At 38.8% G+C, this 19,662-nt stretch overlaps 1 protein-coding gene across 3 annotated transcripts in view; it reads right to left on the bottom strand.

The window, feature by feature from the left end:
• TRIO (trio Rho guanine nucleotide exchange factor) overlaps positions 1-19,662 on the bottom strand; it is a 466,986-nt gene that overhangs the window by 292,649 nt on the left and 154,675 nt on the right. For all 3 annotated transcript variants that reach the window (XM_077116861.1, XM_077116863.1, XM_077116862.1), the window contains exon 2: positions 12,705-12,779. In XM_077116861.1, coding sequence (XP_076972976.1) covers positions 12,705-12,779 — 75 coding nt within the window. The remainder of the gene's footprint in view (positions 1-12,704; positions 12,780-19,662) is intronic.

The raw sequence follows: 19,662 nt of genomic DNA, 5'->3' as shown, positions 1-19,662 counted from the left end.
CAATGTTGAATGATTAAATTGATATCTCTTTTATTCTCCAATAGTTCAGAGCAGCAAGAAGCAAAAACCTAAAATTGTGAAACTGTAACCCATGTCAAACTCTGAAATATGTTCTACAACTAATTGTAGTGCTATGTTTTGAAATTTATGTTTTTTTTGTATATATGTTATTTTTCACAAAAAAAAAAGAAGGGAAAAAAAAGTCGGTTGTCATGATAAAAAAGTGTTTCAGCCCTCTAGCCTTCTAGATTCTGGAGCAGTTAGAAGAAAAATAAGAGAGGAAAGTATGGTAGCCCATGACAAAGTCTGAGATCTGTTCCGTAATCACTTCTTGAAGAGTACTTTGAAAACTACTGTTTTTTTATTTCTTTGCTTTGTATATATCTTATACTATACAATTTAAAAAGTTAAAAAAAAAAAAAGGATCCCTACCCCATACCATATGCAAAAATCAACATATCATGGATATAATAACCTAATATTATAGCTAGACCTATCAAATTCCTAGAAGAAAACATAGGGAAGCATCTTCAGGACCTTGTGTTTAGCAATAGTTTCTTAGTTCTTACACCCAAGACAGAAGCAATGAAATACAAAAATAGATAAACAGGACTTCGCCAAAATGAAAACTTTTGTGGCTCAAAGGACTTTATCATAAAAATAAAATGACAACCTACAGAATGGGAGAAAACATCTGGAAACCACGCATCCAATAAAACTTAATATCCAGAATATATAATGAAATCCTTCAACTTAGCAACAAAAGAATTTTAAAAAATTTAATGTTCAAAAGACTTTTAACAGACATCACTCCAAAGGAAATTTACAAATGGCCAGAAAGCACATGAAAATATGCTCAACATCATTACCCATCAGGGAAATGCAAATCAAAATGACAATGAGATATCATTTTATACCCATTAGAGTGGCTGCTCTTAAAAAAATAAAAAAGAAATAAAGAAAATTATGAGCTTTATAGAGAATGTAGAGAAACAGGAACATTCATTCACTGCTGATGGGAATGTAAAATGATATACCACTGTGGAGGACAGTCTGGCAGCTCCTGAGAAAGCTAAGTACAGAATTTCCATATGACCCGGTAATCTACTACTAGGTATACACCCCAAAGAACTAAAAGCAAAGACTCAGACATTTGCACACCAATGTTCAAAGCACCATTATTCACATATGCCAAAAGACAGAAGCAGCCAAAGTGTCCATAACCAATGAATGGATAAACAAAATGTGGCATAGACACACAACGGAATGTTATTCAGCTGTAAAAAGGAATGAAGTCCTGATGTATGTATTATATGGATAAACCTTGAGGACATCATGTTGAATTAAATAAGACAGATACAAAAGGAAAATACTACATGACCTAACTGATTTGAAACAAGTGCAATGAGCAAATTGATAGAGTCAGAATCTAGAATATAGTTTACTAGGGGATGGGGTGGGGATAGGGAAGTTAAGGTTTAAAACATATAGGGAACTGGGTTGTAAAAGGCAATGCTGGTGGGGCCAAGATGGTGGCTTAGCAACGTGCACGTTTTAGTTTGTCCTCCAGAACAACAACTAAATAACCAGAGACAGTAAAGAACACCTCCTGGGGCCACGTCAGTGACTGGACACACAGCGTATCCCAGTCTGGACCACCTGGACCGGCTGTGAGACCCCCCAGAACCGTGAGTTTTCCAAGCCATGGTGGCTGCAGCCCCTCCCCCACAGGCTGTTTCCCAGAGGGGAAAGGAAAGAGACTTTACCAGCAGCAGGGACTGAGCCCAACCAAATGCCAATTGTGGAATTCATTAACAAATTCTGACTACTAAAAATAGGCCTCCAGCTCAGGTGAACCTGGTCAAAGTGGAGGTTGCTCATTTTTGCCCTGGCGCCAAGGGGGCAGGGCTGACAGAAAAATAATAAAAAAAAAAAAGAAACAGAGGTTTTTCAGGCTGTGTTTCTACAAAGGCTTGACTGCCTTTGGATACAGTGGCAGGACTTCTCAGGCTACAACTGCCCCAGGCACAGGCAGAAACAAACTCATTTGGGGGCTTGTCTGGAGCTCTGCCTCCCCCCGGGGAGAGGTGAAGCCCAACTCAGGTGGAATCCCTCCCTTAAGGAACTCAGACACCAGGGTTTGGTAATTTAAAGCCATTAAAACCAGCCTACAACCTCTCCTCTGTCTCCACCAAGCCCCCAGCAGGGAGGGTCTGCCAAAGTTAAAGGTACTGAATCACCTTATGCTGGTGGGACCTGCAGGCAGACAAGCACCACATACTGGGCAGGATAAGAAAAACACAGTCCAGAGACTTCACAGGAAAGTCTTTCAACCTGCTGGGTATCACCCTCAGGGAAAACTGATGCAGGTGACTCATTCCTCCTGATAGGAGGCCAGCTTGGACTGGGAAAATCAGGCTGGGGTCTGTAATACCTACGTAGACCCTCCTAAGGGGGAAGGGGAGTGGGGAGGCACCATACAAGCACGGCACAAAACAAGAAAACAAGAACTGAAAAATTCTCCTCTGTTAAACAAAACCTAAGCTAAAGGTTCAGAAACAGCTGAACTGAATGTCAAAGAACAGACAGACAACAAATTCATACAGCAAGAAAACACTAAATAAAAGAAGTGAAAGCAATCTCCAGAATAAACAACTTAAGGTAATTAAATGCCTAGACACCAGCAATAAAGAACAAATCACACTAGAAAAATTGAAGATATGGCCCAAAGGAACAAACTAACAATTCGAATGAGATACAGGAGCTGAAACAATTAATTCAGAATCTACAAACAGACATGGAAAACTGCATCAAAAACCAAATCAATGAATTGAGGGAGGATATATAGAAGGCAAGGAATGAACAAAAAGAAGAAATCAAAAGTCTGAAAAAACAAATCGCAGAACTTATGGGAATGAAAGGCACAGTAGAAGAGATGAAAAAAACAGTAGAAACCTAACAATGGTAGATTTAAAGAGTTGGAAGATAGGATAGTGAACTGGAGGATGGAACATCTGAAATCTGTTAAAAGAAAATAGAGGGAAAAAGATGGGAAAATATGAGTAGGGACTCAGGGAACTGAATGACAATATGAAGCACACGAATATACGTGTTGTGGGTGTCCCAGAAGGAGAAAAGAAGGGAAAAGGATGAGAAAAACTAATGGAGGACATTATCACTGAAAATTTCCCAACTCTTACGAAAGACTTAAAATTACAGAACTCAGAGGTGCAGTGTACCCCAAAGAGAATAGATCCAAATAGACGTACTCCAAGACACTTACTAATCCGAATGTCAGAGGTCAAAGAGAAAGAGAGAATCTTGAAAGCAGCAAAAGAAAAGCAATCCATCACCCACAAGGGAAGCCCAATCAGACTATGCGTAGATTTCTCAGCAGAAACCGGGGAGGCAAGAAGACAGTGGGATGATGTATTTGAATTACTAATGGAGAAAAACTGCCAACCAAGAATTCTATATCCAGCAAAACTGGCCTTCAAAAAGAGGGAGAAATGAAAACATTTTCAGACAAAAGATCACTGAGAGAATTTGTGACCAAGAGACCAGCACTGCAAGAAATACTAAAGGGAGCACTAGAGGCAGATACGAAAAGAATGAAGAGAGAGGTGTGGAGAAAACAGTTGAAAAGAAGACTATGAGTAAAGGTAAAAAGAAGGAAAATTAGATATGACATATAAAATCCAAAGGGCAAAATGGTAGAAGAAAGTACTACCAGTACAGTAATAACACTAAATGTTAATGGATTAAACTCCTCAATCAAAAGACATAGACTAGCAGAATGGATTTAAAAACAGGACCCATCTATATGCTGTCTACAGGAAACACATCTTAGACCCAAAGATAAACACAGGTTGAAAGTGAAATGTTGGGAAAAGATATTTCATGCAAATAACAATCAGGAAAGACAAAGAGTAGCTATATTAATATCCAACAAATTAGACTTCAAATTAAAACAGTTAAAAGAGACAAAGAAGGATACTATGTATGAGTAAAAGGAACAATTTATCACAATCATAAATATTTATGCACCGAAGCAGACTGCTCCAAAATACATGTGGCAAAAACTGAAAACAGTGAAAAGAGAAATAGACACATCAACCATAATAGTTGTAGACTTCAACTCACCACTCCCATCAATGGATAGAACATCTAGACAGAGGATCAATAAAGAAACAGAGAATTTGAATAATACAATAAACGAGCTAGACTTAACAGACATCTATAGAACATTACACCCCACAACAGCAGGATACACGTTTTTCTAAAGTCCTCATGGATCATTCTCAAAGACAGACCATATGCTGGATCACAAAGCACGTCTCAATAAATTTAAAAACACTGAAATCATACAAAACACTTTCTCAGATCATAAGGGAATGAAGTTGAAAATCAATAATAGGCAGGATGATAGAAAATCCACAAATATGTACAAACTCCACAACACACTCTTAAACAACCAGTGGGGTCAAGGAAGAAATTACAAGAGAAATCAGTAAATATTCCGAGGCAAATGGAAATGAAAACACAACATATCAAAATTTATGGGACGCAGCAAAGGCAGTGCTAAGAGGGAAATTTGATATAGTCATTTGGGGCAATAAAAGAGAAGAAAGGGCAAAAATCGAGGAATTAACTGTCCACTTGGAAGAACTAGAAAAAGAACAGCAAACTAACCCCAAAGTAAGTATAAGGAAAGAAATAACAAAGATTACTGCAGAAATAAATGAAATTGAGAACATGAAAACAATTAAGAAAATCAATAAAACCAGGAGCTGGTTCCATGAGAAAATCAATAAGATTGATGGGCCCTTAGCAAGATTGACAAAAAGAAGGAGAGGATGCAAATAAATACGATCAGAAATGGAAGAGGAGACATAACCACTGACCCCACAGTAATAAAGGAAGTAATGACAGGATACTATGAACAACTTTATGCTAATAAATACAGCAATGAAGATGAAATGTACAACTTCCTAGAAAGGCATGAACAACCAACTTTAACTCGAGAAGAAATAGATAACCTCAACAAAACAATCACAAGAAAAGAAATTGAATCAGTCATTGAGAAGCTCCCCAAAAAGAAAAGTCCAGGACCATATGCCTTCACATGTGAATTCTACCAAACATTTCAGAAAGAATTAATACCAATCCTGCTCAAATTCTTCTAAAAAATTGAAGAGGAGGGAAAGCTACCTAACTCATTCTATGAAGCCAACATCACCCTCATACCAAAACCAGACAAAGATATTACAAAAAAAGAAAACTACAGACCAATCTCTCTAATGAACATAGATGCAAAAATTCTCAACAAAATTCTAGCAAAGCGAATCCAGCAACACATTAAAGGAATTATATATCATGACCAAGTAGGACTCATCCCAAGTATGCAAGGATGGTTCAACATAGAAAATCAATTAATGTAATATACCATATCAACAAATCAAAGCAGAAAAACCACATGATCATCTCAATTGATGCAGAAAAGGCATTTGACAAAATTCAACATCCTTTCCTGTTGAAAACACTTCAGAGGATAGGAATACAAGGGAACTTCCTTAAAATGATAAAGGGAATATGTGAAAAACCCACAGCTAATACCATCCTCAATGGGGAAAGGCTGAAAACTTTTCCCCTAAGATCAAGAACAAGACAAGGATGTCCACTATCACCACTGTTATTCAACATTGTGTTGGAAGTTCTAGCCAGAGCAATTAGACAAGAAAAAGAAATAATAAGGCATCAAAATTGGAAAGGAAGAAGTAAAACTCTCACTGTTTGCAGATGATAGGATACTGTATGTCAAAAACCCCGAAAAGTCCACAGCAAACTACTAGAGCTAATAAATGAGTACAGCAAAGTGGCAGGTTACAAGATCAACACTCAAAAATCTGTAGTGTTTCTATACAATAGTAAAGAACAATCTGAAGGGGAAACAAACAAATTCCATTACAATTGCAATCAAAAGAATAAAATATTTAGAATGAATTTAACTAAAGAGACAAAAGACCTATACATAGAAAACTACAAGAAATTGTTAAAAGAAATAACAGAAGACCTAAATAGATGGAAGGGCATACTGTGTTCATGGATTGGAAGACTAAATATAGTTAAGATGTCAGTTCTACTTAAATTGATTTACAGATTCAATGCATTACCAATCAAAATCCCAACAATTTACTTTTCGGAAATAGAAAAACCAATAACCAAATTTATCTGGAAGGGCAGGGTGCCCCAAATAGCTAAAAGTATCCTGAGACAAAAAAATGAAGTTGGAGGTCTCATGCTACCTGACTTTAAGGCATATTATGAAACTACAGCGGTCAAAACAGCATATTGCTGGCATAAAGATAGATATATTGACCAATGGAATCAAATAGAGTGTTCAGATATAGAACCTGTCATCTATGGACAACTGATCTTTGATAAGGCAGATAAGCTAACTCACCTGGGACAGAACAGTCTCTTCAATAAATGGTGCCTAGAGAACTGGATATCCATATGCAAAAGAATGAAAGAGGACCCATTTCTCACACCCTATATAAAAGTTAACTCAAAATGTATCAAAGACCTAAACATTAGGTCTAAGACCATAAAACTGTTAGAAGAAAATGTAGGGAAATATCTTATAAATCTTATACTTGGAAACGGTTTTATAGACCTTACACCCAAAGCAAGAGCACTGAAATCAAAATTAAACACTTTTGCACATCAAAGAACTTCATCAAGAAAGTAAAAAGACAGCCTACACAGTGGGAGACAATATTTGGAAACGACATACCAGATAAAGGTCTAGTATCCAGAATTTATAAAGAGATTGTTCAACTCAATAACAAAAAGACAGACAACCCAATTACAAAATAGGAAAAAGACTTCAACAGACACTTCTCAGAAGAGGAACTACAAATGGCCAAAAGGCACATGAAGAGATGCTCAACTTCTCTGGCTATTAGAGAAACGCTAATCAAAACCACAATGAGATGTCATCTCACACCCACCAGAATGGCTATTATCAATAAAGCAGAAAATGACAAGTGCTGGAGAGGATGTGCAGAAAGAGGCACACTTATCCACTGTTGGTGAGAATATCAAATGGTGCAACCACTGTGGAAGGCAGTTTGGCGGTTCCTCAAAAAGCTGAATATATAATTGCCATACAACCTGACAATACCATTGCTAGGTATCTCCTCAAAGGACATAAGGGCAAGGACACAAACAGACATTTGCACACCAATGTTTATTTATAGCAGCATTATTTACAATTGCAAAGAGATGGAAACAGCAAAATGTCCATCAACAGACGAGTGGCTAAACAAACTGTGGTATATACATACGATGGAATATTATGCAGCTGTAAGACAGAATAAAGTTATGAAGTATGTAACAACATGGATGGACCTTGAGGACATTATGCTGAGTGAGATTAGCCAGAAACAAAAGGACAAATACTGTATGGTCTCACTGATATGAATTGACGATAGTGAATATACTTGGAATATTTCGTTGGTAACAGAGACCATCGGGAGATAGAAATAGGGTACGATATTCGGTAATTGGAGCTGAAGGGATACAGATTGTGCAACAGGACTGAATATAAAAACTCAGAAATGGACAGCACGATACTACCTAACTGTAATACAATTATGTTAAAACACTAAATGAAGTTGCATGTGAGAATAATAGAGGGAGGAGGGCTGAGGGCATTAATGAAATCAGAAAGAAAGATAGACAATAAAGGTTGAGATGGTATAGTCTAGGAATGCCTAGAGTGTATAATAATAGTGACCAAATGTACAAATTTTAAAGATGTTTTTGCATGAAGAATAACAAAGGAATGTCATTACCGCAGGGTTCTGAAAATAGATGGTACTTAATATTTTAAAATTTCACCTTATGTGTGAGACCAAAGCAAAAATGTTTATTTGGTACAAAATTTATAATTTGACAGTGCATTTCCTAATATAACTTATGTAGATAGCTTGATTGAACACCATAAGTACTTGGAATCTTAGGTAGAACATGAGATTTTTTGGTTTGTCCAGAGTGTTGCCCCACTGAATCCCAGAGTGACTCGATCAGTGAGTGGGAAAGTATTTGCAAAGTTCCCGTTGGGGAATCTTGAGAACGGGGAGAAATCCAACTTCCCCAAGTTGAATTCTGATGTTCTCACAAGCAGTGTGGACAACCAAAGGTACAGGCTGAGCCCCCAGTCTTGGGGTTTGTTCATATGAAGCTTAACCCTACAAAGCATAGGTCAAGCCTACTTAAAATTTAGGCCTACGGGTCACCCCCAGGAGAGCCTCTTTTGTTGCTCAAATGTGGCCTCTGTCTCCAGCCAACACAACAAGCAAACTCACCATCCTCCCCCTGTCTATGTGGGGCATGGCTCCTGGGGGTGTGGACCTTCCTGGCAATGTGGGACAGAGATCGTAGAGTGAGGTGGGACTCAGCATCAAGGGATTGAGAAAAACCCTAGAATGAGCTGAGTCATCAAGGGATTGAGAAAACTTCCTTGACCAAAAGGGGGAAGAGTGAAATGAGACAAATTGTCAATAGCTGAAAGATTCCGGACAGAGTCAAGAGGTTATCCTGGAGGTTATACTTTTTATGCATTAAGTAGATATCACCTTGTTATTCAAGATGTAATGGAGAGGCTGGAGGGTACTGCCTGAAAATGTAGACTGTGTTCCAGTAGCCATGTTTCTGGATGATGATTGAATAATGATATAGTTTTCACAATGTGACTGTGTGATTGTGAAAACCTTGCGTCTGATGCTCCTTTTATCTACCTTGTCAACAGACGAGTAGAACATATGGAATAAAAATAAATAATAGGGGGAACAAATGTTAAAATAAATTTAGTTTGAAATGCTAGTGATCAATGAAAGCGAGGGGTAAGGGGTATGGTATGTATAATCTTTTTTTTTTCCTGTTTTCATTTTATTCCTTTTTCTGTTGTCTTTTTATTTCTTTTTCTGAATGGATGCAAATGTTCTAAGAAATGATGAACATGCAACGATGTGATGATATTGTGAATTACTGATTTTATATGTAGAACGGAATGATCATATGTTAATGTTTTTGTTTGTTGTTAAATTTTTTTAATTAATGAATTAATAAATTTAAAAACATAGGGTTGCTATTGGGAATGATGGAAACATTTTGGTAATGGATGATGGTGATGGTAGAACACTGTGTACTCAGTAACACTGAAATATATATATCTGAACATTGTTAAAAGGGGAAGGAAGGGTGGGCCCTGTGGCTCAGCAGGCAGAGTTCTTCCCTGCCATGCTGGAGATCAATGTTCGATTCCCAGTGCCTGCTCATGTAAGAAAAAAAGGTGTGTGTGTGGGGGGGGGAATATTAGGTTGTATAAATGGTAACAAAGCAAAAACTTTTTTTAAAAAATCCATAGAACTACAGTACACAATGAATCCTAAGTTAAACCATGGGCTTTATTTAATACTGCAATTGTAAAAATGTGCTATTATCAAATGTAACAAATGTTCCACACCAATGCATGGCATTGTGGTGAGGTGGTATATGTGAGTTCTGTATTTTATGTATGATTACTTTGAAAACCCACAATTTCTCTAATTTAAAAAACAAAGCTTAACAAAAAACACTTTCCCTCCCCACCAATTAATCCTGCAGAATTTACAGTCTTGTAAGGGTTTATGATTAACTACGAAAGATTGATTTAATTTCTTCCATTAGTTAAAGAGTTATATTTTAATAGACATTGTGTTAGATGAAAATACAATCTGAGGCAAGTGCCACCACCTGCCACTGCAGTTCCTTGCCTGCAGCCATGGTCAACTCCACTGGTCAACATCACTGTTGATGGCAAGACCTTGGGTCATGTCTCCTTCAAGCTGTTTGCAGACAAAATTCCAGAGATAACAGAAAATTTTCATGCTCTGAGCACTGGGGTGAAAGGACTTGGTTATAAGGGTTCCCGCCTTCATAGAATTATTCCTGGGTTTATGTGCCAGGGTGATGACTTCACATGTCTTAATGGCACTGGTGGCAAGTCCATCTAGAGGGAGAAGTTTGGTAATGAGGGCTTCATCCTGAAGCATATGGGTCCTGGTATCTTGTCCATGGCCAATACCGGGCCGAACACAAACTGGTTCCCAGTTTTTCAACTGTACTGTTAAGACTGAGCGGTTGGATGGTGAGCTGGTTTGAAATGATGTATGTACCCTAGAAAAGCCATGTTTTAATCCTAATCCCATTTTGTAAAGGCAGCCATTTCTTCTAATCCCTTTTCAACATGGTATGTTTGTAACTATAATTAGATCATCTCCCTGGAGGTGTGATTTAATCAAGAGTGGCTGTTAAACTGGATTAGGTAGAGGCATGTCTCCACCAATTTGGGTGGGTCTTGATTAGTTTCTGAAGTCCTATAAAAGAGGAAACATTTTGGAGAATGAGAGAGATTCAGAGAGAGCAGAGAATGCTGCAGCACCACGAAGCAGGGAGTCCACTAGCTAGCACTTTGGAGATGAAGAAGGAAAACACCTCCTGGGGAGCTTCATGAAACAGGAAGCCAGGAGAGAAAGCTAGTAGATGATGCCGTGCTTGCCATGCACCCTTCCAGCTGAGACAGAAACCCTGACTGTATTCACCATTTGCCTTTTCACTTGAGAGAGACTCTGAACTTCCCTGGCCTTCTTGAATCAAGGTCTCTTTCCCTGGATGCTCTTGATGGGACATTTCTATAGACTTGCTTTAATTAGGACATTATCTCAACCTTAGAAATATAAACTAGCAACTTATTAAATTCCCCTTTTTAAAAAGCCATTCCATTCCTGGTATATTGCATCCCAGCAGCTAGCAAACTAGAACAGATGGCAAGCTCGTGGTCTCAGGAATGGCAAGACCAGCAAGAATCTCATGACTGCCAACTGTGGACAAATCTAATAAATTTGTGCTTTATCTTAACCACCAGATCATTCCTTCTGTAGCTCTGGAGAGTGGCCCACCTCCCCTGGTCTGCCTCAATATCCTATCATTGCGTCTTACTGAAGTTCTTTAGGTTCTACATTATCCTCCCCTTCCAAGTCTAGCTGGATTGCAGAGTTAAGTGTATGACTATGAAATAAAAACTTAAAAAAACTACAATCTGATAGTATATTTTGTATTACCTGTCCAATAAAAAACTGAATACAAATCATCAACTGTAACTTCCCATTGTCCTGTACATGTCCATCTCCAGTTGCTTAATGAAAAAAGGAAATTTAAATAATAAGAGGTTTAGAAACAAAAGAGGGGGCAGAAGGAACAGATGTTCTCATCACTGATGTAGATTTTATCAATGAAAAATGAATAATCACGCAGGACCAACTTTCTTTATGCCTGCCTTTAACTGTATCTCTAGTCTTTTCATTATATTAACCTTAAAATCTATCTATAAATTTGTAATTTATATGTGTGCCAGGGGTTCACATACTGGCAATGGTTCATATTATGCAGTCAGTAAATGATCAGAAAATAGCAAATGTTGTTTTTAAAACTCAGTGGCATTCAAAGCCAGAAAATTGTCGTTGTTTTACTATGTGTTCCCAACAATTTAAAGCACTTTCTTCTTTGCATTAGCCTCTTACTCTTTCCTATAAACCTTGCAAATACATTTTGAACTGGATTTACTTCTGCAAAATCATCAAACAGTACTGGAGCCAAGGAATATTACTGGACATGAAGCAAAGCAAGATTAGGAACATCATCACAGGAAGCTGCTTCCTAAGTATAAACCAGTAACACAAGTAAAAGGCACACAAACATGTAAAAGCAGCTAAACAATGATGTAAATTAAAAATAAAATATGTTCAGGGGGAGCTGTCAGATCAAGTAGCATGCCTCCTGTTTGAAAAAGATAAAATTTTATCAAGGGAAACACATCCAGGAAGACTGCCTGAAAGTACATGACAACCTACAAATTTAAAAATCTCACAAACCTTTGTTTTGCAAATGAACTAGTGCCAAAGAGGTATAACAGCCAACACTGTTCTTGGCATGGAGGAGGGGGTGCCCTAGGAAACAGCCAAAAGCCCTATGGCTACCATGACTTCTAAATGCAGAGACGTGGGCAGTGCCCAAGTCTTAGGGTCGAGTCCAGAGTGTTTCGCTCTGCTGCAGACAGGCCAGGGAGCAACTGACAGGCTCCCCAGGGAAGCAGATGGCTCAGCTGACAGAAAGCTCCAGGGCTGTCAAGGCCCATGCCATGGGTTCCACTAATTCCAGGACCAGAGTGCCCTGACCGAGGAGATACTGCAGAAATGTGGGCTTCCTCATCTCCCCAAAAGACAAGGCAACAAGTAGCTACAGAAACAGAGATATAAGAAACTGAGGCCACATCTGCACAGGGTCACATTCCTACCACTTCTGCTCAGTTTTGCTTAACTGCCCTGTTGACTGCTAACTGCTGAATGAAAGGCATAGCATATTTTAATTACCAACAGTGTCTGACTCATGATGTGCCTCCTGGCTAGCAGAAAGTGCTCTGGGCTCTAATACGCCATGACCATGTTATAAGAATAAAACAGCTCAAGTCCATCGAAAGGCCAGGGTTTTCATATGGCATGGCCAGCATGCCAATTCAGGATTTCACAGACTGCAATAAGCAATGTGTCTCAGAAGCAGTCAGAAGAAACAATAAAGCAGATTAGAAAGTTAAACTTTACCTGAAAGGTATGCAATTTTCTCCTTTAAAATCGGCAAAACATCCATAGCTTTCATTTCATCGTTTTTTCGAAACCCTGAAACAAACAGAAGAAAATAAAATTACAAAAGTGGCTTGAATGAAATTTAATTCCTTAACCATTCTATCCAATGCTAACATAGAAGCTTTCCTCCCAGCCATTAAATCAACTTTAGAAATATCTTTACTTGAAAACGGTTGAATTCCACAAAGCATAGTTGCAGCGCTATCTTCTACTTGAATATCCAATGATAATTTGCACACAGATCCTGAGGCTTAGGAAACAAGTGGGCTCTGGCTGTTCCTAGCAATATAGACTCAGTCTCCAAAAGGGCTGGATATGAAATCAGTTCATTTACCAAGTCTTCATTTTAATCTTGCAGATTAATTTAGACACTGGTTAATTTTAAAAAGCGATACTGCTTTTTAAAACCTGCTATTTGTGGCACTCTAAAACCTCTAGAGGGAGCTCAATGCCTCATCCTACCAGATTTCGGAGGAGAATTAAAAATAACCAGAGGTGGGGAGAAGGGACAGGATTAGAAATAGCACAGAACAGGCCGGCCCTCTGGCCCTCTCCTTCTAGGCTTTCTGGGTCATGTCCTCCCTTTCCTGAGGGGGCAGCATCGGCTAAGTTATAAGATGGCCTGGTACCCCTCCCACTTCTGAAGAGGGTGGCCAAGGTCCTTCTCACTACAAACCCACCCACCCCCAGCATCTTAGAGAGCGAAGTGGAAATGTGAGAAAGAAGCTCACAGCAGGCAAATTAAGCCAAGCTAACTCCCACCCAAGCAAAGGGAATTCTCAGTTCAAACTGTGACTTGCTCACCAGGGCAAAGGGCCACACAAGGGTATGGGGTCAAAAACGTTAACCTTCAAGTTAAGCCCCTGGATATTTCTACCGGAGCACTCCAACAGGAAATCTAGGTTCAGGGACCCTGGCTCATCAAAATGAATGACTGTCCTTGTTAGAAAAATCACTAGAAAAATTAAAGGACCACTCCCCCAATCCCATTTTTTTGCTTGTTTATCTTTGCCAAAATGGTGCAAGATGTTAGCCTGGTAACAACCACTCCAAGATGTGGCCTTGGAATCAGAAATCAAGAAAAGCAGCTAAGATAAATGAATGGAGTGCACTTCTGCATGCCTTAGTGGCCTTGTGGGATCCCATCCCAACTCTCCAAAGACACTAGAGAGGGACCTGCAGCAGGACACTGCCTGGGAAAGGGGAATGGGCCCGCTGCACAGCCCCTTTATTGGGCTTTTAGGCTGAGTGCTGTTAAATCAGCTTTAAGAACTGGGAAGCAGCTCAGGGCAACCTTAGCAGCTGAAACTGACAGAAATCTTGGGGAGGCAAAAGGGAGCCCTAAAGCCAGTGTTTATACTTGGCCCAAATCTCTGGCTGTCCCCTGAGCCTTGCATGTGTGGGGTAAATGCCAAGCACCTTGGCTAAGGATAAAAGATCTAGACTGATTCCAACTGCCGTAAAGAAGACAGTAGTTTGTAGTTTGAATCCAGCCAAAATAGGTGCCTGCTAAAGCAAGCAACAGCTACAAAATCAACACTTTCAGGAGGAATAGAACAGAATCCATTCCCTACAATGTACCACTCACAGAAGTAGAGTATGATTTTTTGACTTGAGGTTTGTTTTTTGTTTTGTTTTTTAAGTAAAGTCTTCCTGTCCATGAAATACTGACATGTATATAAAGAACCCAGTGTAACGGGATTTAACTAGGACACTAATTGTCACCACAGATTTTGCCCAGAGACCATAGAAACACAAAGATGAGGATCCTGAGGTCCAGGCCTGAGTGCCAGCCAGGTACAGAAAGTTCAACACAGGACCCAGGCCTACAGCCCACCAGATCTAGAGCTCACCAGGCCATTTTTCTTTCCAATGCAGTATGCTCTGTGTTGGCAAGCCACCAAGCTTCTAAAACAGTGGCTACTTATAAAAGGTAACACATCTGAGCCAAGAGTTCTCTGCAGTTTCATCCTCACGTTTCTTCAAACTCTCGAATGGATGTAATCTAATCTCAGCACATTGTCACTCATTCGGCGGTACTGTGAACAACACATCTACAAAGATGGATTCCATCCTGGTTCCACTTGAGGTGGACACAGATGGCAATGGGGAAGAGGCAAGGAGGAGTAGTGGCCCTCAAGGAGTTTGTCAAAGAGACAAGTCTATAAACATCTACAAAATAAGGCAGATTATGGAAAGTTTCATAAGGAGCACGAAGTGCTATGGGACCCAGGAAAATTAGGAGAAGGCAGATCACATGATAGATGTGATCTACATCTACTACTTGGCACCTATTAAGCTATCCCTTTGGATCACAATCTACAGGTGTTGAAAGAGTAGCCCCCTTCCTTTGCTACCAGATGAGAAAATGCATGCTCCCTACCATTCCCACACCACCAGTGACACTCTGGTTAGGACACAGCAAATCCCACCACAACCATTACCCCTAAAAAGTGACACAAGCAAGTACACTGCTGGGCTCCTACACTACAGAGACAGGGGCTCCCTCTCACACGCCCTCAAGAAGAGAACTCAATAAAGAACTGTGTGACTTAAGTCCCAAGGAGTGCTGCATTTCTGAATTAGACTATATTGATTCCAAAATGCAATGCAGAAAGCAAAAGTTATTAATGAAAATCTTGGTTTCCTATGTTCCACTATGAGACAAGATGAGCCACAGACTCACTCCCTTGTGACCTTATTCTTTAGTTTCTTACAGCTGTGCTTGCATTAGCCTATTGGTTTCTCACTACCCCTCCACCCCACATTAATAAGACTCACAGTTTTTCCAAAGGTGGAAACACACAGAAATCAATGGCTAATCTTGGTGTTGAAACATGTTACACTTTTATTGCGATATATGTACATGTCCAATTATAGAGACTAAAAGTTCAAACCCATTTTACTATGACATAATATTATATTTTAGTTGCATTCATTTACATAAGATAAATGTCACAGTAAGAGACACCAATTTTGTTAACACTCTCAATTAAAAACTTTTAATATAGAAATTAGAAAAAAAAAGGCAGAAACATAAAACTAACCACATAAAGAAATGAAGTCTGTGGCTATTATGGTGATAGCATCTAAGAATCACTTTCAATTTTGCTTCCATTTAAAAAAAAACACACCCAATAAGCAAAGGATGCAGGAAGCATGCATAAATAGTAAAACTCAATATACCATGCAGCTTTCAATGTGTAGCAAACTTAATTATACCATGCAACTTTCAATAAGTAGCAAAAGAACTCAACCATGAGTGTTCCCCAGATCAAAAAGGCAGGTTTGTTCCATTCCCTGAAGAGCTATTTAAACAAAAGTGTGTGACTATAAAATGATTTTTAATAAATGGCTTCTGTGCTAGTCCAGTGATTCTAGGTTACACTGCAGACAAGACTCCAGCAGTGCTTGGTGCACACTAAAGGATCTGCTGGAAAAACAGTAAATATGCGCTAACTGAAGGTCATGGAAGCACACCCTTCCCTGTGCTCAGAGAGGAAGAAGAAAGCCATGCTCTGAGATCCCAAACCCATCAGCGTGCCATAGACAGAGCCAGCAACACATTAACGTCTAAGTGCCACCTCACCTGAGGGGAGTCTCTTCATGAAATTGGAAGAGGATGGAGAGAAAGGGTAAAAGAAGAGCAAAGTGAAAGGAGGAAACTAAGGACAAGAGACCTGACCAAGGTCAGGGGACACTGAGTTGGACCTGATTTTTGAATCACAAAGAACTACTGAAGTATGCTGAAGGAGTGAAAGACAAACTGGATTCTTGCTACAATTTAGACTACATTTCACTCAGTAAGATTAAAGAAGCCAAATGTGAATTTTAATGAAATACTAGCTTCAGGGATAGTGAATACAGTACAGGATGTAGTCAGCAGAAGCTCATCTGTAGGTGCACAGGATGTTTCCCAGAGGAAATGTAAAAGGCATTGGATGAAACAAGTCTACAATGTATTTGTTCAAATGTTTCTGTGATAATGTTTGCCATTAATGAAAATCTTTACCTTAAAATTCAAATGCTCTTGGGGAAAAAGTGTTTGAGTTGGAAATCAGATTTTTCTGTTAACTAAATATAAAGGTGTCATTAGTGCTTGGTGATTTTCTTTCCCAGCTCTTTACAGGTTTCTAAAAGAATGAAATTTAAATATTTAGATTTTGCAATATATTCTTTTTTTTTTACCTCAACCACAAGGTTCAGCCTGATATTTGTTAAAATTGATTTGGTAATAACCTTTTAAATTGCTATTTGGCTCAGAAGAATGTCAATCTAAGGATAAATTTTAAATCTGTGCTCCCAAGAAATGTTATTTCTTAAAAGTATACACTCTTATGCTGCCATCAATCAGATGGTTTTTCTCTTTAGAGGGAGGTCTGTTTAGTTCCCAGGGTGGCCAATGAAGGTGGATGGCTGGATAGCAAGGTGAATGAATGAAATGACTGAAAAAATGGATGAACAACCATACTTCACCAGCTTCCTGCCCCTGAAACTCCACTGAAGCACACCAACGTTCCTTAGTTACTGTCTGTTTTAAGTTAGTGAAAATAAAACTTGGTATAGTTTAACCTTCAATCAGACGGCCACACTATCGTATGATTTATATGTCTAACAAGTAAAATTAACCTCTCTGCTCTAAGAGAAAACATTCCACAATTATCATTCATCAATGGAAAATCTTTTAGTTGAATCAATGGTCTGAAACTTCAACTACTGAATACCCCACTGGCCAAATCAATTACATATTTGCTTTCCACAGACTGTAAGAAAGTATTTCATTATTATTGTTGATGAATACCTTTTGAAGTTAGTCACCAAAATACTCCTTCTCTTGTTCACTTCCTTGAAATTAAAAAAAAAAAAAAAAAAAACACCATGAAATAGAAAAGGAACACCCACCCCCAAATCTATTTTAGAACAGGAAACATTTTCACAATGAGCAAAAGTTTTTATGCAGGACATTATCCCAACAGTATTTTCTTAAGTGGTTAAAAAAATAAAGAGGAATCAAATTTTAAATATTTTAAAATGAAGCACAGGTAAAGATTTGTTTTGTGTGTTTGTTTTGTTTTGATCCCATATTTCTCTCAGGATTACTGTACAGGTAATCTGCAATTTTGCTTAATCCTCACATTAAACCAGTCAAATGAGAGTTTCAGTAAAAATTATATTAGAAAAAAAAATAGTCATTTCCTGGTCATCTGAGCTAAACAACAAGAACTGGAGCCTTATTCTGAATTGTCTGTCTCATCTCCACTCGGATTGGTCCTTAAAAGACAATCCACAAAATACACTGTGCACCTCATACATTTTCAAAGTTCTCATCTGCCTGTCAGTTACACCACTTTAGTACTCACTAAATAGGAAAATCATGGGGAGGAGACTGAAAAAAACATACTATACTTATAAAAACAGAAGTTGCTGCAGTAATTAAGATGTATTAATAAGAAAGCAGTATTTTGAAACAAAAAAAGACTTCGAATAGTGAACTAGGAGCTTACTCTTGGTGGTAATTATCGAATTTTACTCATTACTTTATTTAGAGGAAGATCACCTCACGTGCGCGTACCCAAACACGTCCTCAACACAAAGAGGTTGATAAACAGAAGCGTAGTGTCAGCGCCTCCGACGGCGCCTGCGCAGAGCCCTCCCTGCCGCCCTCCACAGGCCCTTACTGGATGACGTCACCCCTTCCAGGCAGACCCGGTCTTCTGCAGTTGCGACAGGTGGACTTTCCCTGCAGCGCCTGCGGGGTAATTCGCACATCCCAGCAGCAGCAGCGAGCGGTGACACAATGTTTGCGCTATCAGCAGTTCGAAAGGTTAGTGTTTAAATAAGCATTCGAAATAGCCAGGATCTTCTATGAGATGTTTAAAGGCACAGATACAATATGGTAAATCAGATGGCATAAAATGTCCTGTTTACTAATGCACGTAAACTCAGAATGTATAATACTTTTACATAAATATGTAATTACAATTCACACATATAAAATGTTTTAAAATGCATATAAAATGAATTAAGGATCAAGAGATATGAAATGTACACAAACCATCGCACAAATATAGGGTGTTTCATTGTGCATAATAATTTTTACTTATATCCTTTATATTTATAACTGTCAAAATGATTTATTCTCTCACAGATTTTAGAAGCATTAGCCTATAACATACATTGAGGGAAGAAAAAGGCAGCATAATTTTGATTTAAGGGAGTTGAGGGCATTTCAACTTAAAATAGCTCTAGCTTTTAATGTCTTTAGCACATAACACAGAAGACAATCCAAAATAACCAAAAAGACCATAATTATAAGTTTACATATTTTGATGTGAATGAGACAATCTGTAGACTTTTAACAATTGATGATTTAATTATGCATTAACAATGCATTAGAAGATATAGTAATAGATTAATGGCAGAAAATATTTCAATAGTTTAGAATAATGACAAACTTGGCTGGTTGTTTCCTCAGCTCCCTCGGAAGCAACCTCTTCTTTGAAATTTCCCATGATAGTTGTCCTTTGTTTCTCATGGTGGCCCCAGAAGCACACCTGAGAGTTCATATGCTAATGAGAGGGCAGGGAGGGACCAGCTACAGTGGCAGTCTTAAGGTGGGGGCAGCTACCCCAGACCAAACAACTGATTAGGGGTCTGTGGCTTCAAGCCACCTGCCCCACCTCTGGGAGCGAAGAGGGTGTGCAGATTGAGCTCAGTCATGTGGACAACTGATTTTATCAATCATGCCTACATGATGAGACTCCAGATTAACGCAGGATACTCGAATGAGCTTCCATGATTGAAAAGATACATCTCTGTGCCACACGGTGGTACAGTCTGACCCCACGTGGACAGGAAGTGGGCGCTTACATTTGAGACCCTCCCAGACCCAACTCCACGCATTTTTTATTTCTTA

This window comes from Tamandua tetradactyla, chromosome 9, assembly GCF_023851605.1.
Source record: "Tamandua tetradactyla isolate mTamTet1 chromosome 9, mTamTet1.pri, whole genome shotgun sequence".
Classification (NCBI taxonomy): domain Eukaryota; kingdom Metazoa; phylum Chordata; class Mammalia; order Pilosa; family Myrmecophagidae; genus Tamandua; species Tamandua tetradactyla.
This window is presented reverse-complemented; position numbering and strand designations above follow the sequence as displayed.